The sequence below is a fragment of the Thermothelomyces thermophilus genome, chromosome 2, assembly GCF_000226095.1.
Source record: "Thermothelomyces thermophilus ATCC 42464 chromosome 2, complete sequence".
In the NCBI taxonomy this organism is placed as follows: Eukaryota; Fungi; Ascomycota; class Sordariomycetes; order Sordariales; family Chaetomiaceae; genus Thermothelomyces; species Thermothelomyces thermophilus.
Genome location: NC_016473.1, coordinates 824,386 through 850,230, shown reverse-complemented (window position 1 = coordinate 850,230; position 25,845 = coordinate 824,386). Strand labels below are relative to the sequence as shown.

The 25,845-nt window shown below is 59.6% G+C and overlaps 8 protein-coding genes across 8 annotated transcripts; 5 read left to right on the top strand and 3 right to left on the bottom strand.

Annotated features, from left to right (window-relative positions):
- Positions 1-728: 728 nt before the first annotated feature.
- On the top strand, positions 729-1,974 carry MYCTH_2300336 (uncharacterized protein). Its single transcript, XM_003661164.1, has 2 exons — positions 729-1,108; positions 1,195-1,974. Exons 1-2 carry the CDS (start codon positions 909-911, stop codon positions 1,679-1,681), a joined length of 687 nt encoding a protein of 228 aa, XP_003661212.1. The 5' UTR covers positions 729-908; the 3' UTR covers positions 1,682-1,974.
- On the top strand, positions 1,975-3,959 carry MYCTH_2300334 (uncharacterized protein). Its single transcript, XM_003661163.1, has 2 exons — positions 1,975-2,510; positions 2,717-3,959. The coding sequence occupies exons 1-2, from the start codon at positions 2,268-2,270 to the stop codon at positions 3,932-3,934; spliced, it is 1,461 nt and encodes a 486-aa protein (XP_003661211.1). The 5' UTR covers positions 1,975-2,267; the 3' UTR covers positions 3,935-3,959.
- Positions 3,960-4,361: 402 nt separating this feature from the next.
- MYCTH_2032045 (uncharacterized protein) lies at positions 4,362-4,841 on the bottom strand (the record flags this gene model as incomplete). Its single annotated transcript, XM_003661162.1, has 1 exon — positions 4,362-4,841. A coding segment is annotated over one exon (480 nt), but the record flags the coding sequence as incomplete, so codon positions are not given.
- Positions 4,842-7,706: 2,865 nt separating this feature from the next.
- On the top strand, positions 7,707-13,071 carry MYCTH_2300332 (uncharacterized protein). Its single transcript, XM_003661161.1, has one exon. It carries the CDS (start codon positions 7,847-7,849, stop codon positions 12,662-12,664), a length of 4,818 nt encoding a protein of 1,605 aa, XP_003661209.1. The 5' UTR covers positions 7,707-7,846; the 3' UTR covers positions 12,665-13,071.
- A 3,311-nt stretch (positions 13,072-16,382) lies between these two features.
- On the bottom strand, positions 16,383-17,856 carry MYCTH_93272 (uncharacterized protein; the record flags this gene model as incomplete). The annotated part of the gene is made up of 5 exons (XM_003661160.1): positions 16,383-16,705; positions 16,811-16,963; positions 17,078-17,204; positions 17,275-17,453; positions 17,646-17,856. 5 exons carry the CDS (start codon positions 17,854-17,856, stop codon positions 16,383-16,385), a joined length of 993 nt encoding a protein of 330 aa, XP_003661208.1.
- A 156-nt stretch (positions 17,857-18,012) lies between these two features.
- On the top strand, positions 18,013-20,055 carry MYCTH_2300330 (uncharacterized protein). Its single transcript, XM_003661159.1, has 2 exons — positions 18,013-18,249; positions 18,429-20,055. The coding sequence occupies exons 1-2, from the start codon at positions 18,168-18,170 to the stop codon at positions 19,892-19,894; spliced, it is 1,548 nt and encodes a 515-aa protein (XP_003661207.1). The 5' UTR covers positions 18,013-18,167; the 3' UTR covers positions 19,895-20,055.
- A 1,915-nt stretch (positions 20,056-21,970) lies between these two features.
- Positions 21,971-24,095, top strand: MYCTH_2300329 (uncharacterized protein). Its single transcript, XM_003661158.1, has 3 exons — positions 21,971-23,271; positions 23,371-23,542; positions 23,627-24,095. Exons 1-3 carry the CDS (start codon positions 22,185-22,187, stop codon positions 24,057-24,059), a joined length of 1,692 nt encoding a protein of 563 aa, XP_003661206.1. The 5' UTR covers positions 21,971-22,184; the 3' UTR covers positions 24,060-24,095.
- Positions 24,096-24,683: 588 nt separating this feature from the next.
- On the bottom strand, positions 24,684-25,820 carry MYCTH_2300328 (uncharacterized protein). The gene has a single exon (XM_003661157.1). It carries the CDS (start codon positions 25,580-25,582, stop codon positions 24,797-24,799), a length of 786 nt encoding a protein of 261 aa, XP_003661205.1. The 5' UTR covers positions 25,583-25,820; the 3' UTR covers positions 24,684-24,796.
- Positions 25,821-25,845: the final 25 nt, after the last annotated feature.

Genomic DNA, 25,845 nt, shown 5'->3' with positions numbered 1-25,845 from the left:
GGAGGCATGTTTGAGGCTCAGGAAAAAGCTCTACAGCAAGAACTCTTTGCTACACCAGAGTCGGAGATCACTACGCCATGTTATGGACAGCGACTCACAACCGCCGGAACATGCTAGAACATCGACCTCGACAACTGGGTCGAGTTTTGAAGGCTTGGAACAGGCAATAATAGGGTGAGGATTTGCGCAACACGTGCCGTCGCCGAACAGCCGAAATCGACGTCGAAACAAGGCACAGCCAAGCCCGACGCAACTCTGCGCGCTCGGCACGCTAAGCCTTTGGGCGCTAGACTGCAAGAAGGGAATAGTGTAGAGATGAGCAGCGCAGTTACACGAGCTCAATGCCGAGCATGGCGACGTCGTCGCTGCCAATCCACACCACAGCCAAAAAAAAAAAAAAAAAAAAAAAAAAAAAAGGCCAAGCTACTCAGACACTGAGCCATGCTGTGGTTGGCCCACCGCCTCCCGTCCACGTTGACGTGTCACTTGTTACCGTCCAAGGGCGCCATGGCAACCAGCGCTGTGGTCTTGTCGCTGCCGTGCCGTGAGAGCAACGGCCCTGAGCCCGGCCAAGCCCCTGCAGATCGCACACCCCGGACACTGGGAAAGCCCTGATGACGTCTCTCAGTCCGCTGCGGCGACGGCATTACGACAGGCAAGCTGGGCAAGCAGGGCTTGGGATCGGGCCATGGACCTGTTCACCTGTCTGTCTCGCGTGTGTGTAGGACCTCTTGATATATGCTGTCGGCTGTCCTCCTCCGCGATGATCGTTTGCTTCCCACAAAACCACATTTCCGGATTTCAGCCCGGCCGCTTTCCAACTATTATCAGGTTCATACGAAACAGTTCTGGCCCCACGGACCATCGCCGCTTCAGACTCTCGGGTGAGCTAGTCGAATACCACAACCATGGCGAGAACAGGCTTCTTCCACCACCTCGGCACTTTCCTCCTCTTCGCCGCCACGGTCCTGCTCATCGTAACATGCATCTCGGCACCCGTGGTCAACGACCTGGCTATCCTCAGGGTCGACCTCGGCGGTGACAATAGCGGAGGGGAGCAAATCAACTTTGGCACTTTTGGATACTGCCTGACCCGACCCGATGCCGAGTAAGAAATTCTCCTCTCTCTCGCCTTCTTAATGATATACATCGTCTAGCCACGGTGGTGACTGACTGACCGACTTTTTCTTACAGCGACGACTGCTCCCGCTCGCGGGTCGGCTACTCGCCGGCCGCCTTCCTGGCCGCGGTGGACGGGACCGAGTTCTCGGAACACGCCGAGGACACGACGCGGACCCTGACCAAGGCCATGATCCTGCACCCGATCGCCTGCGGGATCAACTTCATCGCCTTCCTGCTGGCCGTGGGCGCCGGCACGATCGGCTCCTTCTTCGCATCCCTCGTGGCGCTGGTGGCGTTCCTGGCGACGGGCCTCGCGTGCATCATCGACTTTGTCCTCTTCGGCATCATCCGGAGCAACGCCAACGACCGGGGCGAGACCACCGGCGCCGAGGCCTGGTACGGCCCGGCCGCCTGGACCATCCTCGTCTCGGCCGTCTGCTCGCTGCTCGGAGCCGTCATCGTCTTCTTCACCTGCTGCTCCGCGCGGCTGCACCGCCGCAGGGGCGCCGCGACCAAGACGGACTACGCCTCGCCTCCGAGGAGGAGGCGGTTTTGGTAAACCGCCCTTGACTACCGACTGGTTAGGCCTCCCTCTGTTGAGGGGAGAAGGGCGGGGTTTCCGAACAGTGTGTCTTGGTATATGATGAGCGAGAGATACCACTACCGTTTCTCGTTGCTGTTATTGTTATTGTTGTTGTTTTTACTGGTGTTGAAAATTCTTTATGATGAGCGAATTGGAAAGAAAGGATGAAGCAAGACGTCTTCGTATGCTTATTCTCAGATACCGCGACTAATACGCTGATTCATTTTCGTTTTCAATTTTTTCCCGCTTTTCCTCCTCTCTCATTAACAAGTGGCGGCGGATTATGACTCTACGCAGCACTAGGATGAAAACATGAATAGCGACTTTGCGAACGGTGATCTTTCGGCATCAGCATCGGTGTGTTGTTGCAGTCGCTTTGGGCTGAGCGGGGCCCATTGCTTCGATTGGGAAGCGGCTCTCCATCCTTCATCCTCCCCTCCTTTCTCCTTCCTCCTCTCTTCCTCCGCTTATACCCATACCCCCGACCCTTCACTTCACACCTCGGGTCCATCGCGGCAACGGGGAATTCAAATTCGAGAAAGAACACATTGACGCGCCGACAATGCAGCGCGCATTCATCTCGGAGCTGGTTCGGCGGAACCAATACAACCTCCGCACGCTGCGGCAGGCCCCGCTCGCCGAGATCTCGGGCGCTCTCGGCGATCTGGGAACTCTGCTCCCGCTCATGATCGCCCTCGCCCTGCAAGGCTCTATTGACCTGCCGTCGACGCTGATATTCTCTGGCCTCTTCAACATGGTCACGGGCGCTGTCTTTGCCATTCCGCTCCCTGTACAGCCCATGAAGGTACATACATAGGTTACTACATCATTCTCATCATTCCCCTGGTTTCCCTTGCCTTCCTTCCCTTCATGGGGCCATATTCGTGAGATATGATCCATTTTTTTTCACGTATTTTTATTTTATTTTATCTTATTTTAATTTTTACTCCTTTGTTTTCTTCTCTCACGCTCACATGCATACACCTACCCGCCCTGTCGCATCTGCCGTAGGCCATAGCAGCATCCGCCATCTCGACACACCTCTCTCTTCGGACAACGACGGCGGCGGGCGCGCTCGTCTCCGTCGCCGTCCTCGTCCTCAGCATCAGCGGCGCCCTCCGCCTGCTCACCGCCCGCATACCCGTCCCCGTCGTCAAGGGCATCCAGCTGGGCGCGGCCCTGCGCCTGGTCACCTCGGGCGCCTCCCTGATCCTCCCACTCCCCTGGCTCGCGCCGGCCGCCCCGCTCGACAGCCGCCTCGCCGTCCTCGCCGCCTTCCTCCTCCTCTTCCTCACCCAGCGCGCCCCGCGCTTCCCTTACGCCCTGATCCTCTTCCTCTTCGGCCTGCTCGCCGCCCTCTCTGCTGCCGAGCCGCCCGCCGCACTGGTTTCCACTCACCACCAGCAGGACCAGCACCAGCAGGACCGGCACCAGCACCCCGGCCCGCTGCGCTTCTACCTCCCGGGCTTTGCCTCCCCCGCGGCGTGGACGGCCGCCCTGTCGCAGCTCCCGCTGACGACGCTCAACTCGGTCGTGGCGGTCTCGGCGCTCGCCGCCGACCTCGTCGCCGCGTCATCATCGACCACCGGAACACCGCGAACGCCGCCGCCGCCGGCGGGCGTGACGGCGCTCGGGCTGTCGGTCGCGGCCATGAACCTGGTCGGGTGCTGGGCCGGCGCCATGCCCGTGTGCCACGGCGCGGGCGGGCTGGCGGCGCAGGTCCGGTTCGGCGCCCGCAGCGGCGCGAGCGTCGTCCTGCTTGGGCTCGCCAAGCTCGCGCTCGGCCTGGTGGCTGCCCTCTCCGGTCCCTCTTCTTCTTCTTCTTCTTCTTCTTCTTCTTCTTCTTCTTCTTCTTCTTCTTCTTCGGCGGAGAGCGGCGTCGTCGGCGTGCTGCAGCGGTTTCCGAGGGGCGCGCTCGGAGTCATGGTCGTCGCGGCCGGGCTGGAGCTGGGCAAGGTTGGGGCCGGGTTCGACCGGGTCTGGCGGGCGGGCGACGAGGACGGGGACGGGGCGGCGGCGGCGGCGGTGGTGGAAGAGAGGAGAGGGAAGGAGAGGGAGGAGAGATGGATGGTCATGATGGTCACGGCGGCGGGCACTCTGGCGTTCAAGAATGACGCCGTTGGGTTCCTGGCGGGGTGCTGCTGTCATGCCGCGTACAAGATTGCCGACTGGACGGGGCGGAGGCGGGTTTGGGAGGTAGCAGGAGAGAGGAGGCCGTTGTTATGGTAAAACACAAAGCGGCGGAACTTGTCACCCCGAGGGAAACCTTGGCCGTAAGATCAAAAATCAATAAAAGAGAACAAAAGAAAATTATGGATACTGATAGAAGCGCTCGGTCTAAATCTAAACCTTGGTCCCTCCCGGAACCCTGGAAGCACCATCTCCCTACTCTCGTGCATCCATCCACGAGATTGCCAATTCACTAGCGGGTCGTATGAACTCCCCCGGCTAACATCCATACCCGTTGTCTGTCAACCCCCTACACAACACTACCTGGCTGGCTGTGCACTCTTCTCAGCCTCGCGAATAACCCACCCTTCCTCCTTCCATTCATCTCCTTCTTCCATTTCATTTTCTTCTTCTTTTTCTTCTTCTTCTTCTTCTTCTCCTCCTCCTCCTTGTCCCCCGTATTCTCCCCACCACCTTCCGTGGCGCCCTCCTCGTCGCTCGCCACCCGCTGCATCAACCAGTAGTTGTGCAGGAAGAAGAAGATGAGGCTCAACCCCAGCACCACGGCCTCCACCACGATCGTGACGACCGCCTGCGGCCCCCACTCGCCCGCCTGCTGCGTGTAGACGCTCGTGATGGTCGCCAGCATGCCGGCGAGGGCGTTGAGGACGAGGGGCATGTACAGCCTGTTGAGCAGGAAGACGTGGTTGCGGCGCCAGCGCAGGCCGAGCCAGGCCGAGCCGAAGGCGCCGGTGAGGACGCAGACGGAGCCGATGACCAGGGCGGCCGTGTTGGCCGGCGTCAGGGACAGCTTCTTCCTGTCGGCGTCGGCGCCGCCCAGGGGGATCTCCACCGTCTCGCCGTCCTGCTTGCGCTTGTCGCTGGTGAAGGAGCCCGGGAGGACGACGAAGGCGACAAGCAGGATCCACACGAAAAAGACCGCCAGGACGATGTGCGAGCGCGGGACCGTGTAGATTGGGTCGATCGTCTCATCGACTGCCGTCTTGTCCGCTCCCGAGTCGTCGTCGTTGCCACTGCTGTAGTGTTGTTCGCCCCCGGCCGGAGCGCTCCTCTCCTGTGGGTAGTTGCTACGGTGGGCAGGCTGGGAGAAGCCCGTGTCCCGTCGCCGAGGGGGCGGGTTGGGCAGCTGTGTGGTGGTGGTCGACCAGGCACGACTATAGCCGGGTGCCTGTCGCACAGGGTCGGCGCCAGTACCACGTGAAGGGCCTCGCTGAGGCGCCTGCTGAGGAGGGCTCGTCGGAGTGGGCCTATACACGCGCTGCTGCGGTCCTGTCCGGCTACTAGACACCAACGCCGGGTTCGGCGGGTTCGTCGGGTTTGGCGGCGGCGGCGCTGGCCTTGGAGGTGAGGATCCCGATGGCCCGGTACCCTGGGGTTTTCTGCTTGTGTCCATTGGCGGCCTCGGAGGAGGTTCCGGCCGGTTCTCATTCGGGGCCCCTTGAGCAGACGGATTGGAAGGGGGGAACTTGGAGGGTATGGGCCCTTGAGGAGGCTGGGTATCCGGAGGTTGCCTCGAGCCTGCCCCTGACGGTTTCACAGGCTCCGCAAACGGGTTCTTTGGTTTCCCCGAGTCTGGGTTAGGGGGTTGTGAGCTTGCCGCTGACGGTTTAGCAAGCTCCGTAAACGGGTTGTTTGGTTTCCCCGAGTCTAGATTCGGGGGTTGCCTCGAGCTTGCCTTGGATGATGAGTCTACAGGCTGCTCCGCAAGTCGATTGGAGGTTGCCTTCGACTTGTCTTTTAAATCGCCATTGCCTGCACTCGTCTTCCCTGCGTCCTGTGCTGTCGTGACAAGACCTCCGTTCTGTTCGGACCCGGGAGGCGGGTTGCCGACGCTCGACGGCTGCGGGGGTGCCGAGTCCTTGGCCGGGCCGTTCCTGCGAGTTGGAGGCGGGATAGGACGAGAAGGTGGCTGACCAGGCGGTGCTGGGAACGGTCTTTCAATCTGTCCTGGACGGCTTGCTTCCGGTTTCGACGCATCAGCGTAGCGTTGCTCGAAACGCGACGGCTGGAACGTGGACGGTCCAGGGCGAGAGGTGCTTGCTAGAGGGGGTACTGCCGCTTGCTGCCCCGGGCGCAATCCTTGGGGAACTGGCGGCTTCTGGGAGGTACTAGTTGCCGCTGACGATCCAGGATTAGGCGGTCTGATGCGCAGTGGCTCCGGAATTGGAACATCCAGCCCAGCCCTGGGGTCCTCTGCAGCCGCTGACCTGGAAGAAGAGAATGGGGGAACGGATTGGCCTGAAAGACCATTTGGTGCGAGGATGGGTATCTCGCCTGCTGTGCTCCCCTCGTCGTCATCCAGGTTCCCGGGGGCTTTGGTCTTCGGCGGCGGCGGTTGTGCCGAAGCTGCGTTCGTGGGAGGAGCCCGGGGATTTGTAGCAACGGGCTTCCGTGGCAACTTTGAAGACGAGGGCGGTTGGGTTGCTGGCGCGAACTGGGGATGTCCGGGAGCGCTACGCCCGGGTGCTCCACCCGGGGGCATCGCCGAGTAACTCATCTAGGGCGGACTCGCTGTTCGCTGGGGTTCAGCGAGACATAGGCATCCAGATGTTCCTGTCAAGCCTACCAGCCGTAGTGGACCTAGGTACTGTCGAAGGTTGAACGTAAGAGAAACGGGGGCCAAGGAAGATCGGAGACTACAAAACAACGACACCACTGAAAGGGCCCGCCCCCTGGGATATATTCCCCCATCGCTGTCGTACCGAGAGGCGGCCCCAGGATGCGGCCGTTTCGGCATTTTGCATGTACAGTCATGTTCAATACCGGCAAGTTTTTCAAGCCTCTCAAGGCTGTTGCCGGTTGGGGGGGTTGGGGGGGTTGTAAGGGGTGCAGACTAAAGACGGGCCACTTCGGCTTCGACACCGATAGGCTCGCGTTGCAAAGCCTCGATAATACCAACTCTCATACAGCAATCGGAATGGTCCTCGGTGCTAGCAGGTGCCGGAAGGCGGCCGGCGCCTGGCTGTTGGCCGGGCCCGAAACATCCATAAGGGCGTGCTCGAGGGCGGCACGGAGTGGAACAGTCAGACCCGAGGCCCGTCTCTGGGACCAGCCCGGTCGGGGCTCGGCCCAGTGTAACCCGGCTTTGAAACGCAGATTGCCAAGAGGAGCAACCGAGTCTGTTTCTGCTCAATCATAGAAGTGAGACGGAGGTTTCCTCTTGCTCTTTTTATTCACGTTTTGTCCCCTGTTTGTTTCAAAGCAATGAAAATCAAAATTCTCCAGGGTGCCAGCGATTCTTAAATCATGGAAGTGCCCAAGACGGCGAGTGCATCGTTTTCTCGGGCCGTTGCGTGAGTCGGTAGGTTCAAGATTGAGTTCTCCAGGTTTGCAATCCGTAGAGGGCGTTCCCGTTGTGTATATATCTGTTTGTGCTGGTGGTGACGAGCATCCTCAAATGGATAATGCGGTGAGCAGATGCAAAACGTCTATTGATGAAAGTTGATGAATCAAATGGTCGTATGATATCTCGTGGTTTATAGTGCGGAATGCTGCAGGGTTGCACCTCGAAGAAATACGGATAATTCATCAAAAAAGCGTAGGCGCGGTCAGCGCATGCAGAGGAGAGCAACTGCCCAACTCTCGAGTTCCTGGCAGACCGCTCTGGAACAATCAGCCAACCAACTCGTACAGAAAGCGGGAGCGTTGGGGAAGGCGGAGAGAACTGGGGCCTTCCAGCCAATCGGCGCTTGGCAATCCGGCAGCGGTCAAAATTTGGGCTTCGCGCTACCAATGGCGTTCGCAGGCGAAAGCCAGGCGCATTCCGACCGACAACCCGAACCGGATCGATTTGAGACTTGAAGCTAGACCCGAGATTCGAGAAGTTCGAGAAAACCAGCCCCGGCTGCCCCTTTGCTCGCTGCACCCGCACCGCGCACCGCAATCTTTATTGCGAGGCCCTGTCCTGGCTGCCACAGCTTGACGAAGGAGCTTGTCCTCAGGTCACAAGCGATGACTTCGTCGGTTTCGGACGGCGCCGGCTGCGAGTCGCCGGCACCGCCTGCCTTCTCGCCTCTCACAGACCCTGCACCGGACCCGGACCCGGAACCGGGCAACCGCGAACCGTCGGTCGGCGTGCCCATCACCAGCGAGACGCCAGCAGGAGACGATGCCGTTCCCGCCCGGCACGATGGCGATCCTGCACCTTCCAATGCGCCCGACGCGGGAGCCGACCCCGCCACTGCCCGACCAAACGGCGACTCGGACCAGCAACAACCCCCGCCGCCCGCACCCGCCCAAGAAGACCCTCTCCCCCCTCAGCCGGCGACCCCGGCACCGCAAACGCGCCAGGCCGCCGCCGTACCCGACGCCATGGACCTCGACGTGCCCGTGGATGCCCCCATGAGTTACGCAACCAGCCCCGGCCTCGATCTCTACTCGCCCTACACCCCGCAGCAGTCCCAGCTGCTCATGGCCCTCGCCCGCCTGTCGGCCGCCTCCCAGTCACAGATGCTCACGCTTCCTCCCTCCACCGTGCGCCCCTCCCAGGTCTCCCTGCCGCCAAACGCGGCTCTCGACACCCCGGACGGCTTTGCCCCCGAGACCCCGAACGCCGCCAACGCCGCCCCGCCGGCCGATGCCCCGCTCGAGTCGTTCGCCAGGATCGAGTTCGCCGACAGCGTCTTCCAGATGACCACGTACGCCGTCATCATCGGCCGCGACCAGCGTGCCTTGGACCAGGCGAGGAGGGACGAGCGCCGGCTCGAGGAGTACCAGCGCAAAGTGCGCGAGCACGAGGAGCGCGGCCTGCCCGCTCCCTCGCCCCCGACGCAGGACCGCGGCAAGTTCAGCAAATCGTACGTCAGCGAGGAAGGCGGCATGCTGGGCCCGGAGTCGGACGGCGACGAGAACCCCCGTCCCGTTAAGAGGAGGAAGACGAGCGGCGGCGCAGGGTCGGCCGTGGGCGATTCCCACCCCGCAGAGCCCGCCGCCGGCGAACTGGCCGGCTCCGAAGATAAGAACCCGACGCTCAACAGGCAATATGTCTCGCACACGCCAGGGGCGGCGGCTGTCAACCTCAGCGCTCTCCGGCCGTCCCCCCACTATGTGCCCTTCATCGGCATCCACTCGCCGGGGCCGAACATCGCCAGCCGGACCAAGGCCATCTCGAGGGAGCATCTCAAGATCCAGTTCAACCAGAAAGCCGGCGTCTTCGAGGCCATCCCGCTCCACAAGAACGGCTTCTTCTGCGAGGATGTGCATTACAGGGACGAGAAGGTCGTCCTGAAGAGCGGCGACCGCTTGCAGATCAAAGACGTCGACTTTGTCTTCATCATCAACGGCGTCCCCCACGGCAAGACGGGCGCCGAGGAGAATCTGGAGGAGGAGGGCGGGTCTAACAGCAGACGCTATTCGGAAGGGGGCAAGGAGATGAGCTTCGACTTTGAGAGCTCGCACGATCCCGAGCGCCGGAGCACGAGCCCCGAGGAAGTCCCGGCCGCGCCTGCAAAAGAGGACAGCGACAGCGAGCTCTCGGAGCCGCCGGCCGAGGACGTGCCAGAGCCCGGACCGGAGAAAGCGCCGGAGCAAGAGGTCATGGAGACCATCGAAAAGGACCCAGAGACGCCGGCCCCCAACATCAAACCAGAGATGTCGCTCGAGCTGCTCGCCAGCTTGGACCCCCCGATACCCAAGAAGCGCGGGCCCGGCCGCCCGCCCAAGAACGGCATCATGTCCAAGAGGGAGGAAAGGCTGCGGAAGAAGGCGGCCATGGAGCTTGCCAAGAAGAACATGCCACAGCCCCCGCCGGGCGACCCGCCTGTCAAGCGGAAGGTCGGCCGACCGCGCAAACACCCGCTCCCCGAAAACGCCCCGGACAGGCCGGAGAAGCGCAAGTACAAGCCCCGGAAGTCCAAGAACGGCGAAGAGGGCGAAGGCTCCGACGTCGAGAAGAGCGTCAAGGAGAGGCGGCGGGAGAAGCCCAAGACGCCGCCCCTGGAGCTCAACAGGGAGGACTACACCGAGGAGCAGCTGCAGAAGCCGCCCAAGAACTACGGCATGTTGATCGACGAAGTGTTGAGCGCCGCGCCTGACGGCCTGACGCTGAAGCAGATCTACAAGCGGATCCAGATGAAGTACCCTTTCTATTACTTCACCGTCGACACCAAGGGTTGGGAGAGCAGCGTCCGTCACAACCTCATCGGCAACGACGCCTTCAGGAAGAACGAGGAGACCCACCTCTGGAGCCGCGTGCCGGGGATCGATATCGATGCCGGCAAGAAGCGCACCAAGGCGACCTCGCCAGATCATCATCACTCCACAAACATGCACACCTTTGGCCAGCACTACAATGCCAACTCGGCCGCCCAGGGACAGCAACAAATGTTCCAGGCCGAAACGGGAATGCAACAACAGGGTTATCGCGCGGCGGCCGCCGCCTCCCCTCAGCGTCCCGGATACGCGCCGGGCAACGGCCAGGGCTCCATGGGTCAGCAACACGCACAACCGCAGCCCGGCGCGCAGGCCGTCGGCGCTGCCGCCCGACAAGGTCCGCGGCAGCCCTACTCGGTTCCTGGCCAGGTGCAGGGCACTGCTGCACCCACGGCCGCCGGCCCTGGGAACCAGGCCACCACCGCGCAGCAGCCCCAAGGAAACGCGCAGACCATGGCGTATTCTTCTCCTTATGCCGCGAGACCACCTCCCGCTGCGCCCGCCCAGCCTGGCGCTCCGCCCCAGGGGGCCGCAAGGCAAGGTCCTCCGCCCGGTCAGTCGGCGAGACCCTACAACGGCTTGCCCCGGACCACCACAGCTCCGTACGCGCAGAACCCGCCAGCCGGGACGCGGCCAGCGCAGCCTGCTACTATGAACGCGAACTCGGCCCCGCTCAAACCGGCGGTCGCGCCTGAGCTGGTCAGGCACATCACCAACTTCAAGACGACGGTCACGGAGCAGCTGAAGAAGCGAACGCCAGCTGCCGAGGCCATCGCCATGTCCGTCATCAACCGCGGCCTCGGGCTGGCGACAGAGAGCACGATTCCTGAGGAGGAGGGACTGGAAAAGATCGTGCTCGGCGTCTTCGAGTCCAGCCGGCAGAATCTAGGGGTCAACCAGTCTCTGCACCCTGGTCTGGTACAAGCTCTCAATAACTTCAAAGGGAACATGATCAAGACGCTGGAACCAAAGATGGGCAAGTTGAATGCGGAGCGCCTGATCTTGTCAGCAATCGACCGCGTCCTGGGATTTGCCGACCGGAGCACGATGCCGGGTCCCGATACGGAGAAGAAGCAGTACGACGAGGCAGAAAACGTCCTTATCGTGGCCATCCAGCGGGTAGTGACCGAGCATCAACGGACTCAGGCCGCCGTAGCCTCTGCCTCGGCCCCTCAGCCTGCATCGAGGCCGGGCCCGTCGCCTGCCCCGACGGCGCCGGGCTCTACGCAGACTTCGGTAAAAGGACATGCATCAGCAGCTCCCAACCCTGCCGTTTCGGGCCAATATTCCGCCACGGCACCTCAAGGTCAGGGCGCGAAACCAAACACCCCGCTGCCTGCCTATCCGGCTCCAGGACCAGCTCGCCCGTCCGCTCCGGCACCCTCAGCGCCAGCGAATAGTAAGCCCACCGTGACAAGCGCGCCGCCGCCCACGCAGCAGGTCCCTCGTCCCGCTACAGCGTCAGCCTCTGCCCCCCAGGCCTCAGCCACTCCTCCTCCAACCCAAATTCAGTCCCAGGCCGCCCAATCTTCGGGTTCTCTCCAGGGTCCGGTTCCTGCTCCAGGCCAACATCCAGCCCCAGGCACGACCGCCCCCGGGAGCCAAGTCGCCAGGCCGCCTCAGCATCCTGCTCCTGCTGGAGTAGCAGCGCCCCTCCCTGCTCACGTGTCCGGCCCAGGTCCATCGCAGCCCCAATCACCGGCCCATGCCTTGGCGCAAGCTCAAGCCCAGGCCGCCGCCCAGAACGCGCAGGCCCAGAGGCCCACTCACGTACCGGGTTCCGGTGCAGCTCCTGCGCCAACTGCAGGTCAGGGTCCCGATCAACCGGCCCCACAGACAGCCCATGTCAGCTCAGCGGTGCCAAATACAGCAGCTTTCGCTTCTTCTCCGGCTCTGTCCCAGCAGCAGACACAGCAGGCACCTCCGGTCAAGCCACAGGCTCCGGCTCCGGCTCCGGCCACGACGCCAGCTGCCCATCAACCCGGTCATGACGCTCCGAGACTGCCCAGCGTGGGTTCTACTCCAGTTAACGGCCCTGCTCCGGTCCCAACTACGACTGCGCCTCCCGCATCTACCGCAGTCCAAGCGCAAATGGAGACTTCGCCCGCTGCGCCGAGCCCAAAGCCTACCGAGCCTGTTACGGCCGCGGCTGCGGTTACGGCTCAGGAGAAGGTGCCTCATGCCGTGAACCCGCCATTGCAAGCGCCGGCTCAAGGGTCCTCTCAGCCTGCCGCGGCAGCGTCACCGCACCCGACGACGAAGCAAGGGGTACAGCCAGCTACCTCGTCGGCTACATCGCAGACATTAAGCCAATCGCCCACCCCTACTCCCGGTTCTTCACCCTCTGCTACTACAGTAACTTCGAATCAAGGAGGGTCCCAAGCTGCCCCCAAGGCACAAGCTCCAACCCCTGTGCCCGCCGCTCAATCTCAAACCCCAGCTCCTGCCGCGTCCACGACCAACGAGGCTGTGGCCACTACAAGTAGCAGTACCAGTATTACCAGTCCTACCACCACAACGACGACGACCACCACCACTACTACTACCACCACCAATCCGCCACCAGTAACTGCCCCGCCGCCGACGCCACCTGCGGCAGCGGTTCCGGCTGCTCGATAAGATGAACATGACCGGGTCGAGGGGGGGTTTTGCAGATGTTTTTTGTGAGAGAAAACCAGGCGTAACGACGGAATGCCACGAGTTCAGTGGCTGTTGCTGCATTCGCCTCTTTGCGCTCCAAGACACACGGAGACGCGGAGAGAAGTAGCGATGAAACGGAAATGCTAGCTTCATGTCCCATGAGAGAGAGAAGAGAGAGAGAGAGAGAGAGAGATACCATGATTAGCTTTGATCAAGGTCCAGATAGCGCTTAGTTGCGGCGACCGGCTGACCCAGTGAGATTATCAATGTCAAACTATCACTTTGCGCCTGCCTTGGCCGGCTGAACGAGGTGTGATATATGAACTGAGGGTTTCCCGTTTGTAGTAGTATATATATGGAGCGGAATGACTACTCGAGTGGCTGATGCCATGTTTTTCACATACCAATGACCTCGGTGCTGTGTGCGGTTCATGGAATCATGATGCCTCGCTTGATTCGTAGCTGTAGCTGCTAGTTTAATCAGGCTGTAAGTACAGTACAAAATCCTTGCCATAAAACATCACATTGGCTGTAGTGGACGGGCTCTCAACTCGTGTTCGTTGGTCGCCCGCATACAACAACGCCAGGGGACTCGTACGAGGTTGGAACGAGAGGGTTTCCGGTCCCATGTGTATAGGGCATGGCGGTAAGCACATCGCCGGTCCGAATGAACTGGTCTAACGATCCACGGTTCAAACCTTACACTACTCCGGCCGTGGTGGGTTGTGATCCCCCGCTCGCCATCCCCAAAGGAATCTCTTGCCACGAGATGCCTAAGCTACTCCGTGACCCCTGTTCCGCCTCACCGGTCCTTTCCCTGCGGGGGACGACAATTCCTCTAACCCCCTTTCTGTCGATTAGGTAGAGCACGGTTCCCAGCCAAAGCGCGTACTCACCAAGCTTGCTGCTCTCCGAAAGATATAGATACGATATGATACATCATGGTTACAGACAGAATACGAATGTCCGGATTCCTCGGGTACCGGACAACCGTCCTCTAGTCGTCCCGCTAGGAAATCCCGAGAGTGTATGGCGACTTGGACTGGGTGGGGTTTGTTTGGGTACAGTGTTTTTGGTAAGGGAGGTATGTTCTTGGTATTGTTGTCGTCATGGTTTGTTATGTTTCACTTTTTGATGCGCCATCAACGTGGATATATGTAATGTGGGGTGTGGGGTCGGGTATTTTGGGGAGCCGGCCTTTTGTTGCAGTGCCTGGTCTCGATCTAACAGAGAACTTGTAGCGTAGTGTAGTACGGTAAACAGCGAGATCCGCCGCGGCGTGACCGGATGACATACTACGTACATACCTCTTCCTAGCCAGGCACCAGATGCGCAGATGCGGTACGATGTCGTCCGTGGTTGCATATCTCGCATACAATCCAAGTCGATATTGGGTGTATTACGTCTGCGGCTCTGCCGAGGGAAAACGCGAGTCGTCGGGATTGGATCGTTTTCCCAGCCAAGCTTTGGATCAGATCTGGATCGGATACCGCTCAGGCACACACACACCATGTCTTGATGCCGCGTTGTGGTCGGGCATGCTGTGGAGTACTGGTTCAGTTGAGTTCGCTTGGGCTGGGCCATGCATTGTCCTTCATGATGTGCACCGAAAGGAACTCTGGGAAGGAACCCGCAACTAACGTCAAGACACACCAAGAGCGTGGAGGGCAGAGCGGGGGCTTTCCAGGTTGTGATGACGGCAAAATTCCCTGTTTGCCGAGATATTCTTCCGTTGTTTGTTCCTTGCCTCGGTTTGGGGGCAGAGAGAGCGTACATTATTACCTCCACACGGAGGGAAGGAAGACTTGAGCAACATGGAAAGAACCCATCACAAATATGAAACCAAAAAAAAAAGATGGAAACTAGAGGACCATGTGTTTTCCTACACGAGAGTCCCTCTGCGTGAGATTACCGAATGGCCATGATCCATTCACGCTTGTTAAGGGTTATACGGAGTACTCATCCCCGTTTACATCCGTACACTATACTTGCAGTAGAAGGTTAGGAAGTGGGGGCCAAATGACTTGACCAACGCGTCGGTCGTCCTGGTGGTGCGATTGCGGTCCACTCCGATTGAAGAAGTGCCCAGTCGGGCCGGAGAAAGGGTTGGCAACAACGTTACACGACTCTGCTGAAAGCAGGGACAGGCGCGCACAGTGTGCACTTGAGTTGACGGCTCGGGGAACCGGCCGGGATTCCAGTCTGCTCTTTCCCCCACACGCAACCGTCGGATCACCAATCAAAGCTTGACGTAATGTGTAAGATTCCAGAAGTGGTTCGCTTAACCTTTTGCTGAACGCCTTTTTGATACAGCGGGCCAGCGGACGCTAGCTCGAGCCGAATAGGAAGTCGGCTTACTCGGCCACCTTTTAAATACCGTAGTCTACGGAAATACGCTAGCGTACGTTAGTGTCTCTGGTACGGAGTACAGTGCGGCCCAAGGCGAGAGGTGCGAAAGACAATAGCCGGCCGGAAAGAAGAGAGCCAGCCTGTTTACGTTGTTTTTTTTGAGCAGGTAAACCCCTGAGAGTTGTTATGGTGAACTTGTTAGGTCTCCCCCCATCATCGATTTTTGAGACCGTGTTTAAGGTACCTCCTTCACACATTGCAGACGAAGTTTACCGGCGACAGAAGCCTGGCTCTGCTTGTGTTGCAACTAAATGCCTGGACTCTGCAGAGAAGTGGCTCCTCGCGTGTTCGAGTCAGCCGCTGACAGTCGACCCATGCAGACAGCCTGCATGTACGCGAAACAAGTTAGGAGGTGGTGTGGACGGAATCGTGTATTCGTGCAACCACCCCTGACTGAGTGGCGTCATACTTGATGAGGGTCGTTAGGGTTCCGCGGCAACGGCAAAGAGAGCCGCGAGATATTGGCACCGTGCAGCGATGTTCGACAGATCTCATCCGCAAACGAGCTCTTTTGTCTTGATCCGAAAGATACCAGAGCAGAGAGGAAAAGTAAGACAGCACCGGTAGTAACGAGGTAGTAAAGGTAAACCAGCCATAACGGTCCTCTCAATATCGTTCCCTGTTCCTCCTCCCTCGTCTCCCCCGTATCTTCTTTACACTTCCCAGAACCAAGATCCGCAAAAGAGAGGAGAAAAAGAAGCCAAAGGCGGAAATATCTATATACACTTAGACATTAGACTATGCGATCTGTAAAATAGTCGGCCATTAAGCGACGGAAGCGCCCGTCAAACACGTGAATGTCCTTTTGGCGATGGCCAATCTTGATGGATAGGATTGGGTTGCTGAGCCGCGTTCATGGCGGACAGCACTCTGAACGGGCAGTGAGAGCCGACCGAAAGAGACTTAGCCCCACAGTGTAAAAAAATTAGGGTTACATCGTCTCTGAGACACCTTCCGCATTCCCAGTTACGTCATCGCCTGCAGAGGAAGAAAACAATCTACGAGAACTCTGGGGCCACCCTTCGCAGACCGGAAATGGCAAAAAAGGCTGAGAGATCTTGTGTGTCCAAGTTAGATGCGATGGTGATCCAAGAAAGTCTGGATCGAGATGTCCGTGGTAAACAAGGCCTTTTTGTGTTTGTCGAGTGTTTCTGCCGAGCCGAGCGTGCCAGGAACCGCGCCTGAAAGTCGAACAAGTGTTGCTACTTTGCGCACTCCACGAGCGGGGAGCAGAAACCAAATGTGGTTCTCCGCTGGCTGAAACTGGGATTCCAGACACGGAAGGCTTCTAGGTCGGGAAGGCCAGATTGCACAGTGTGCCTGACGCAATCATCATGCCTGGACTGGCAGACCAGACACGGCGGTTGGCTTCTTGGTTCCAGACGCGACCTGCGCGCCCTGATTCGACGGTTCGGCTCAACTCGCCACGAGCGCCCCACACAAGCACACACGCACACACGCCCCCGGCTTTGGCTCGTGTGCTCTCTCCCTGACGGTTTCCCTTTCCGCCGCGTCCCAATAATAATCCGTCCACCACTGGGTACAGCGGTGAAGAGGCACATTCCTTCAAATCTACTTTTCGTTCTGGACCGACGGGTGGTTTGATTGAATCTGTTGTTCGAGTCAGGGTTGTCGCTTCAACCCGTCTCCTCTGGGGCTATGGCGATGGGGGAGGCGGTAGTGTAGAAGGGATGAGGAGAAAGGGCTAGACCGTACCGAGAGTCTCGGAAACCTGCTGAGACGACCTCTCTCCGCCGGAGCCGGAAAGGGAGCCCGGCCACCTTGCTGGCAACGGCGCAGAGCCGCAGATGAGTCCGAACGAATGGTGAGCTGCCCTGCTGGTGAGCATTCCATCGCCTCGGTAACTCTCTGCCATGCCAATACGGTGTAGTCCTACACGGGGGGAGATGGTGGCCAACTTGCCTCGTATGCCTTTCAGTCAGACGCCCCAATTAAACCCCTGCTACCTTGGGCAACGCGCACCAGCGGGAGCCAAATACGCCAACGTGTTGCGGCTTTTGGTTGTTGATGTAGCAGTAACGCCTGGGACAGCGGCCCTGTCCGTTAATGCTAATAAGGACCAGAGATGCAGGGGGCTGTCACCTGTGTTCTTTCCAGCACCAGCACCAGCGGCAGTGGGGGGCAAATGTTCGGAACAATCTCACACAGTATGAACTTACGGTGCTGCTTCCCCACAGGGCCCTTCTGATGCCATGATCCTGCTCGTGTGTGCAGTGCCCGAGCTGCTCATGCAGAACAGGAGTCAAGACCGCCAGCAAGCGGTGCAGCCAAAATAACTTGCTGATGAAACTGATCATGACGGGGCCGCCCGTGTTGCCGTTCGAGTCCGCCTGAGACCCTCAGAGGATTGTCAAAAGCACATTCGCGAGAGACTAAGACGGCAGCAGTGTGGGCCAGTGCCGAATCAAACCGGGATCGATCTGCTCGGTACCGCGATGGCAGAGCATTTCGACAGCAAGCTTTCACTGCTCCTGGGAACGGGCGGAATTTGACACAAGGTCGTCAGGGTCAGGCCTTGCTTTGTAATTACCCTCCGTCATCGCATCGAGACCTTTCGGTTGCAAATCGCTGCAAATCGCTGCAATCAGACCAGAGTGCCCAGCTGCTGGTTTGTTCTTGCCATCTGGCTGGACTCGGTGCTTCCTTGGATTGGCTCGGTCCTGCAGGCCCTCTCTGCACTCTCCCTGCTGATTGGCTGCCACCGGCTCGCCCACGGACCCCAGGCCCACAGGGCTATCCATTATTTTTTATTTCATTGCGCCATTCCTTTCCCCAACGTCATACCTGACGTCGCTCCCCCGTCCTCGGTCTTGACTCTCTCTCTCCCGCACCCACCACCCACCAGAGCACAAGGGCGCGACGCACTACGTCAAGTATTTACCAGCCCACGAAGCCAGGCTTTTTCTGCACAAGCGGAGGACGCTGCACCTAGCGTAGCAGCTCCCTTTTTTAATGGGCATTTATGTTTTTGTGACCTCATAGCTATTCGCCTTGGATTCCGCAACTTTGCTCTGCACCTGAGAAGGCCTTTTCCAGATTCTGAATTGACATCATGGGGCCGCCCACTGGAGCCACCGGCCGCGGTGCGTCTCAGTCACCAAAACAATCCAGCAAGCAATCTCCATCCCAGCAAGGTGAGTGCAAGCAACGATTGCATTACGTCTGCCATGTCTTCCATGGCGCCGCCGTCGTCGTCGTCGTCGTCGCTGTCGTCGCCGCCATGGTTGCCGTGGCTGCCGTGGTTCCCGCCGCCACTGCCACCCCGTGCTCGCTGTTGTTGAAAGGCTGTCGCCAACTCTTTTGTTTCTTGCAGACACGCAGTCCGATTCCAAACGTGACACCGCCGTCAAGGCCGACGAGCCGACCGATACCGAGCCCGCAAAACCGCTTGCCCCCCCGCCGCGTCCAAACCAGCAACATCAAGGATCGAACAGCCCCGACTACTTCGGGAACGCGCCAGCAGGGTCGCTGAGTCTGGAGCCGAACCCCTTCGAACAATCGTTCAGCGGCGCTCCCCCCGAAACTCCCGGTGGCACGAAGCTGCCCTCTGTCGCAGCACTCACATCCCCGTCTTCTCTTCTTCCCGGAAACACGCCGTTCGCTTGGGGCGGTGGCTCCCTGCGGACCGGCCCGCTCAGTCCGGCCATGCTATCAGGGCCGACAAATGATTACTTTAGCGACACCCATCACATCCGCGGCAGCTTTCCGACCCCGAACGAATCATCCCTGCGAACCGGTCTGACCCCCGGGGGCAGCGGGTCCATGTTCCCTGCCCCAAGTCCGACCACACAGGCTATGTTCGGCCTCGCCGGCGGCCCCAGTGCGACGCCCGGCACACTCGACTTCCACCGGACTGCGCTCAGCGCTGCCGCTGCTAAGCGCGAGCAAGCCCAGGCGCATCAACAACAAGCGCCGCCTGCGGCGCCCACCTCGCAGCCGCTGGAGATGTCTAACGGAGCGCAGGCTCCCAAGACAGAGTCGAAGGCTCCTACAGGGCCCTTCGATCCCCACGATAACGACGCGGCAAACGGTCTTTTCCTGCTGGCCCAGGGGCGGAACAGCGCTCAGCCATCCTCTAGCCAACAGTACCCTCCGGTCCCGCCTGCACAGGTGCAATCCCAGCCGACCACCTCCGCTCCGGCTGCGCAGCCCCTCAACACATCTCCGCAAATGAACGGCGCGCCCTCGCTCACGGGCAGTTCGGTCAGGGGCACTAGCGAAGTCAGCCAGGGGTCGGAGGAGAGTGAAACCGCACGCCCCAACACCCGCACAAGAGGGAAGCGCAACTCGGGAGGTGCAGCTCCGAACTCGCGGCGCAAGGCCGAGGAAACCACTGCAACTAAGGCTCCCGCGAATAAGAAGCAGAGGTCAAACGGTGGCGCGTCGATAAGCAGCGTGGACATGGACCATTCTGAGGAGGAGCGCCATGAGAAGATTGGCAAGGAAGAGAACAACAACAACAATAACAGCAACAGTAACAATAACAATAACAACAATAACAACAACAACAACAATAACAATAACAACAGCGGGCCAAAGGCCAAAATGACAGACGAGGAGAAGCGGAAGAACTTTCTCGAACGTAACAGGTGCGCCCGGTCCACGTTATCCGGTCGTACAACAACTATGGCGCTAACAGGTTTCACAGAGTGGCTGCGCTCAAGTGCCGTCAGCGGAAGAAGCAGTGGCTTGCCAACCTTCAGTCCAAGGTGGAGATGTTTTCTACTGAGAACGAGACACTCACCCAGCAAATTACCCAACTCCGCGAGGAGGTGGTGAATCTGAAAACCCTGCTCCTCGCCCACAAAGACTGCCCAGTCACTCAGCAACAGGGTCTCCACAATGCATTCATGCAGCAGCCCATGGAAGCCTTCAATCCTCCCATGAATCCTTATGGCATGCCACCTCCGATGGCGGGTCAGCCCGTCATGGCGGGCCAGGCCATGAACCGGCGGTTCTCATAGGATGTGGGCTACGGCCAGGCACTGAGCGAGCCATCGCCCCAACCGATGATGCCTCGGCAACCAGGCGGCCTCGCGGCAGCCTGGCGATATTGACGAGTTAGGGATTCACTCCTCAGGGCTTGAGTACCGACCATATCATGCAGAGTGGGCGAGTCAACGACCTTTCGTTTCTCGGCGATGGGGCTGAAGCCATCATCCGTCCCCTTGTATCCTTACTACACAACCCATCTTCACGAACCGCCGCCGAAGAACGGAGAGTAGAATCGCGCCCTTCGCCGCTGTCTTTTGTTTTGGAGGGGGGATTAGGGTGTACAGTAATACGGGCATCAATTTTTTTTTTTTTTTTGCGTTGCTTTATTCAAACGGCGTCTGACGGCCATGGCTTGGCCGGGATTGGCGAGGGAAGCAGAAGGGTCGCTGCCATAGGAGGCAGAAGACTGACCGTTTTGTCGACCCGGGGGGAGGGGGTGGCGGAAAAGCAGCACCCCGCTTCGCCTGTGTAGAATTCGGCAACAAGGGGCATATATCAAAAGCGGCGTTATGGGGTTTCGGGGGGTTTGCTGCTATGGCTGCTTTTCTCTTCGGTGCGTTCGTCTCGTTGCCGATTCGAGACCGTTTATTCTGGTTTGTCCGCTTCTCGTCCGGCGGGATGGATGGCCGGAGGGGGAAAAGGGAGATGCGTGGAATGCAGGGAAAGGAGTTGGGTGTGGGATAGGGAATCTTGGTGACTGGTGGCGTCAGATTTGGCGGGAGGGGAAGGGTCGGTTGATGGGACAAGATTATGGAACTGGACCGTCTTGTTCTTCGTCAATGACTGAGGATGAGGGGATGAGGGTTGGATCTATCCGTGTATGCTAGTCCCGCACGAGGTAACAAATGGGCTACGATAATTGTGACACGGCTTCGCTGCGTATGAAGCCTTTATCTTTTGGGGATGTTGGGTCGCGTGAGGAGCCAAGGGCTAAGGTCAAACATACTGGCGTATCTGTGGCTCGGAGTGTACGGAAAAGAGAAGGGAAAAAGAGAGAATGAGGTACATACAAAATGCACTATTTCATACAGCCCATTGAGTGCCATATCTGGCATTACTGTCTTGGCCAAAGCGGTACCAGGATTAGCTCGATGTCTGTCGACCTGGGCTGAGGTCATGGCCAAGGCGGGGCCCAATTGCTCGTTCTTCACCAAATGCAGAAATCTTGGGGTAGTGTACTCTGTAGCGATTACGGATTACTTGTTAAGGTAAGAAATCCTTGTATGTATGTAGTTCCACACCCGACTAGGCCCAATAGCGATTTGCTTGGGCGGAAAGAAAACAGCGACTATTTCCAATTTGACTGATCTGCCTTCGTCGTGTATTCTCAGGCAACTCCTTGGACGACGGAGTGCCATCAATCTCGGGCGTGCACTTCACTCGTCTCTCCCTATTATTAGCGGCTCTCATACCCTTTGTTCATTTACAAAAGAATTGTGGGGAGCGTTTGCATCGTCACTAAGGATCCAATCATTAAATTGTACGGATTGCAACAGCCATGGTGGGGCGGCAAGTGGCAGGTGGCCCGAGCGCCCAAGCAGCCACATTCTACCTAACATTCTACTAGTGCAGAGTCGCGAATAAACAAACCAGGTCGTTGCTTCCGCCCGCGACATACCGCAAGCCCACTTTATTCCGCTCGCAGTTTCTTTGACTCGGCCGAGGATCGTTTTTCGCCGCCGAAACAGCATATACCCCAGGCGCACCTCTCCAGCAGTTGCCGAAACTCCCTGATCTCCCGAAGCGGCATCGAAAACGCGAAACGACTCGGTTGCAGACCCCGACTGGACGCGTCGCCCAACCTTTGTTCCCCCCTCACCCCCCCTTTTTGCCCGCGTGCGATCCTCGTCGCCGATTTGGTTTCCAATTGCCGCTACGCGCTCCGGGACGCCTCCTGCGGCACTCTTTGTCCTGCGCTTTTCGAAATCCGACGAGCGACCCGACTTGACCGCCCACCCCACGAGCCCGAAGCTCTCTCCTCAGATCCCGCCCCAGCCGCCTTCATGCGCCGACCGCCCCGCCATCATCCATGACTACTCTGGTACGGACCCGCCAGCCGCTACAAATCTTGAGCATGAGCAACCAGCCGGAGCGACGGCAAAGCAAACGCCTCGCCGGTACGTCGCTGCCCCTCTTGCCCTCGCGCCCTCTCCCGAGCGGTCAAGAAGCCGAGCCGACCACACGCACCAGGGGGAGGAAGCGGAAGGATGCTGCTGCTGCTGCTGCTGCTGCTGCTGCTCCTACTGCCGGCGGTGGCGCTGATGCTGACGTTTCCCCCTCCTCTGCAGCCGCAGCAGTGTACGACGAGCAAGATGGCGATTTCCTTTTCACGCGCGGGCCGAAGCGTGCCAAAACGGCATCGGTGCCCGTGGATGACGAGCTAGGGGAGGATCCGGCGCCGGCGCCGGTCAAGAGGAGTGTGGGGAAACCGCCCAAGACAGGGCCGAGGCGACGCGCCTCACCGCCAGCTCCGGCTGCGGCGCCAGCAGCGCAACCAATGCCGACACGGTCCAGGTCAGCGGCGGCAACAGCACCAGCACCAGCACCAGAACCAGCACCAGCTGCCGCGCCGACAACGAGAAGGATATCAAAGAGGAAACCGAGCCTGGACAAGACGCCGCCACCGGCAGAGGATCCGGTAGTCCGCAAGCCCAAATCTCGGAGGAAAGCGCGAGATTCGACGGCCGAGAAGAGGCCGCAACAAAGACGGACGAGAGCAGGGCAGGTAAACGGAACGCATCGAGGGGCAGAAGAGGAAGAACGGGGGGAATACGGAGACGAGCAACCGCCATCACCGGGGCGAAACGACGGTTCGACCCCCAGCCCATCCGCCGCCCAGCCGCAATCCCAGCTGATCGCGCTGCCCCTGAGCGACACGCCCATCATCAACCGCAACAAAGAGTTCCGCAAGAAGGGCGGCGCCAACGGCGGCCGGCGCAGCAGCCTGGGTATGCGCGGGCGGCGGGCCAGCTCGCTGATCGACAACGGGCACACCGCGTTGCCGCACCGCGAGGTCAACCCGGCCGAGTTCTACAAGTACATCTCGTCAGAAGGGCTGAGCGAGCCGCGGCGGATGAAGCAGTTGTTGGTGTGGTGCGGCGAGCGGGCGCTGAGCGAGAAACCGCCGCATGGGAAGCCAGGGTCGAGCGCCATTTTAGGGGGTACGTCTGAAAGCGGACCGAAATCCTCGAAGGAGGGAGAGCTAGTTTTGCTAACTTCTTATCCTTACTTTTTTTTTTTTTTTTTTTTGTCTTCTTTAGCCCGCGCGATACAAGACCAACTCCTCAAGGACTTTGGCGCCCGATCCGAGTTCTCCGACTGGTTTTCGCGCGAAGATGCGCCGAAACCACCCATACCCGTCGTCCTACAACCCAACCCACGAAATGTCGACTACGACGCCAAGATTGCCGAACTCGAAGCCAGGATCGAGAGGTATGGGGGCTTCCTTCCCCTTTTCCCCCTCCCCCCCCCCCCCCCCGTGTACTTCGTCACTAACCGCCGGTTGCGCCCCTGCAGGCTAAAAGCCCAAAAAGCCGCCTGGCAATCCATCGCCGCGCCCTTGCCCGTCGTGCCCCCGCTGTACCCGGACCCGGACCCGCGCAAGGCGCCCCTCCCGGACCCGGCGCTCCTCAGCCCGTCGGAGGCGTCCATCCTGTCGGCCCTGACCAACCCGGACACGGCCTTCAGCTCCTTCAAGCGGCAGCTGCGCTCGCGGCTGCAGAACGCGCAGGCGGCGCTCGAGTTCCGCGTCGACCGGCTGGCGGACAGCGCGCACAAGCTCGACGCGCGCGTGGCGACGGGCGGCCGCGAGGCGGACGCCGTCCTGGCCCTGAGCGCCGCCCGCCTGCGGGAGCGCGAGGAGAGGGAGCGCCGCGCCGTCGGGGCCGGCGCCGTCAGCGTCATGGAGGTGCTGAGGAGCCTAGGGCGGATCCTGCCCGAGGGCGGCTAGCTCAGTTTCTTTCCCTAGCTCCCCCCCCCCCCCCTTTCTTTTTTCCCCCGAGACAAAACAAGACCTTGGGAGTTGGGGTTGGCTTGGGCTTCGGTTTTTGTAATGCCGGGTTGGGTTCATGAGATGTCCTTCTTATTTAACGATATTCTGAGGTGTTTTGGGGGGCTTTGGAGGGGATTGTTGCTTCGGACGGTTCGTTGCATTCTCCTATACTGGCCTGTCTGCTTTGGTGGGATATTGGGGGGGTTGGGGGGTGGGGGTGCGCGACATAGCGGGTGTGTGTGCTTTTTTGTTGTTTTCTCCTTCCCCTTGGCGTCTTTGTACAGGAAGGGGAAGGGGGGAAAGGATGAAGGGAAAGATGGGGTGGTGCCTCCTTTTGTTTTTTTTCAGAGCGCAATTGGGAGGGCAAACAAGACTGGACGTTGGGATGTGGATTGCGGACTTGAACCTGGTATACCCCGAGTGAGGAAACTGAGAATGATCCGAGAAAGAGAGAAAGATGACCGCCATCTGGTTTTTTTTTCCTGCTTCCTCCCTTGTGCGATATATGCCTCTGCCTGCCTGCCTGCTTGCTGGCTGATTTCCCGAGTATCATCCGTCTGCATGCGACGAAGTGTACATGAATCCCCCGAGAGACAGAACACGAGAGAAACCAATTCTTACAGCACATGATACAATACAACCTTTAACCATCATACAGACCACCCAAGCCCTCTCGTTCTCTTCGACCTGTTCCCTCACAGCTTATACTCCTCCAGGGGCGGCATGAACCCCATGCCGCCCTTGCCCGCGCCCCTCCGGCTCTCGACATGGGCGCGCAGCATCCGCAGGATCTCGCTGTCCCGCCACCGCGCCGGCACCGGCCGGTACGCGGGCTTGAACGTGCCCACCGTCTGCGCCCACTCGCCCGGGCGCGGGGACTGCTCCGGCTGCTGCGGCGGCTGTTGCTGTTGCTGTTGCTGTTGCTGTTGCTGTTGTGATTGCGCGGCGTTGGCGTCCTGCGTGGCCCAGTAGTAGATGTCCCAGTCGTTCTCGTCCAGGAAGCGGTCGTATTCGGCCAGTTGGGCGGGCGTCATGGTGGCGAGGTGGGCCGAGGCAAAGGTGGAGAGGAGGAGGTCCGACTCGAGCGTGCCGCGCTTGCGAGATTGGTCTGTCCCACGGAACTGGGTCAGCTTTCCATGCTTCTTCTCCTCTCTCTCTCTCTCTCTCTCTCTCTCTCTCCGCCCCCCTATGTGTGCGTCCGGACGAGGGACGGGGAAGCGGGAAGGAAGGGGAGGCATACAAAGTAGTCGCGCGCGCATGGTGGCGGGGTCCTCGCCGACGCGGCGGAGGGGCTCGATCCTGAAGGAGGCGCCCTGGAGCTCGCCTACTTGGAGGTCCTCGGCCGGGGTCTGCTGGGACGGGGAGGATGAGGAAGAGGAAGAAGAGGACTCAAAGCGGTTGGGGTGCAAGAGGCGGACGGCGGATGCGAGAGACGGCCGCGCGCGGGTGACGGCGCGGGTCGCTGGGCGGAGGGAGGCCATTTTTGTCTTTCTGGACTTCTTTCCTTCTTTCTCCCTTCCGTTTCGTGTTCCTCTTTCGTTGCTTCCAGTCCGTCGTATAGAGCCTTGAATCGATCGTCCGCGCAAATGGAAGAAATTACTTTACGATTGTTGCACGGGTTGCGATTAACGTTGCAGACGGAGTATCCGTATTCTTGGAAAGAACAAGGCAAGAAGATGGGATATGTAACGGGCGCGGGCCGGAAAGTACTACTGTGTATGTAGGTCGCAGGGTTCGAAGCTTG

What these genes read in the sequence shown, in the direction of transcription:
- MYCTH_2300336 (XM_003661164.1), top strand. Translation starts at nt 909, where the DNA reads ATGGCGAGAACAGGCTTCTTCCACCACCTCGGCACTTTCCTCCTCTTC. An exon ending in CTGACCCGACCCGATGCCGA is followed by an intron (nt 1,109 to 1,194) that starts GTAAGAAATTCT and finishes TTTTTCTTACAG; the next exon opens with CGACGACTGCTCCCGCTCGC.
- MYCTH_2300334 (XM_003661163.1), top strand. Translation starts at nt 2,268, where the DNA reads ATGCAGCGCGCATTCATCTCGGAGCTGGTTCGGCGGAACCAATACAAC. An exon ending in TCCCTGTACAGCCCATGAAG is followed by an intron (nt 2,511 to 2,716) that starts GTACATACATAG and finishes CATCTGCCGTAG; the next exon opens with GCCATAGCAGCATCCGCCAT.
- MYCTH_2300332 (XM_003661161.1), top strand. Translation starts at nt 7,847, where the DNA reads ATGACTTCGTCGGTTTCGGACGGCGCCGGCTGCGAGTCGCCGGCACCG.
- MYCTH_2300330 (XM_003661159.1), top strand. Translation starts at nt 18,168, where the DNA reads ATGGGGCCGCCCACTGGAGCCACCGGCCGCGGTGCGTCTCAGTCACCA. An exon ending in GCAATCTCCATCCCAGCAAG is followed by an intron (nt 18,250 to 18,428) that starts GTGAGTGCAAGC and finishes TGTTTCTTGCAG; the next exon opens with ACACGCAGTCCGATTCCAAA.
- MYCTH_2300329 (XM_003661158.1), top strand. Translation starts at nt 22,185, where the DNA reads ATGAGCAACCAGCCGGAGCGACGGCAAAGCAAACGCCTCGCCGGTACG. An exon ending in GTCGAGCGCCATTTTAGGGG is followed by an intron (nt 23,272 to 23,370) that starts GTACGTCTGAAA and finishes TGTCTTCTTTAG; the next exon opens with CCCGCGCGATACAAGACCAA. An exon ending in CTCGAAGCCAGGATCGAGAG is followed by an intron (nt 23,543 to 23,626) that starts GTATGGGGGCTT and finishes GCGCCCCTGCAG; the next exon opens with GCTAAAAGCCCAAAAAGCCG.
- MYCTH_2300328 (XM_003661157.1), bottom strand. Translation starts at nt 25,582, where the DNA reads ATGGCCTCCCTCCGCCCAGCGACCCGCGCCGTCACCCGCGCGCGGCCG.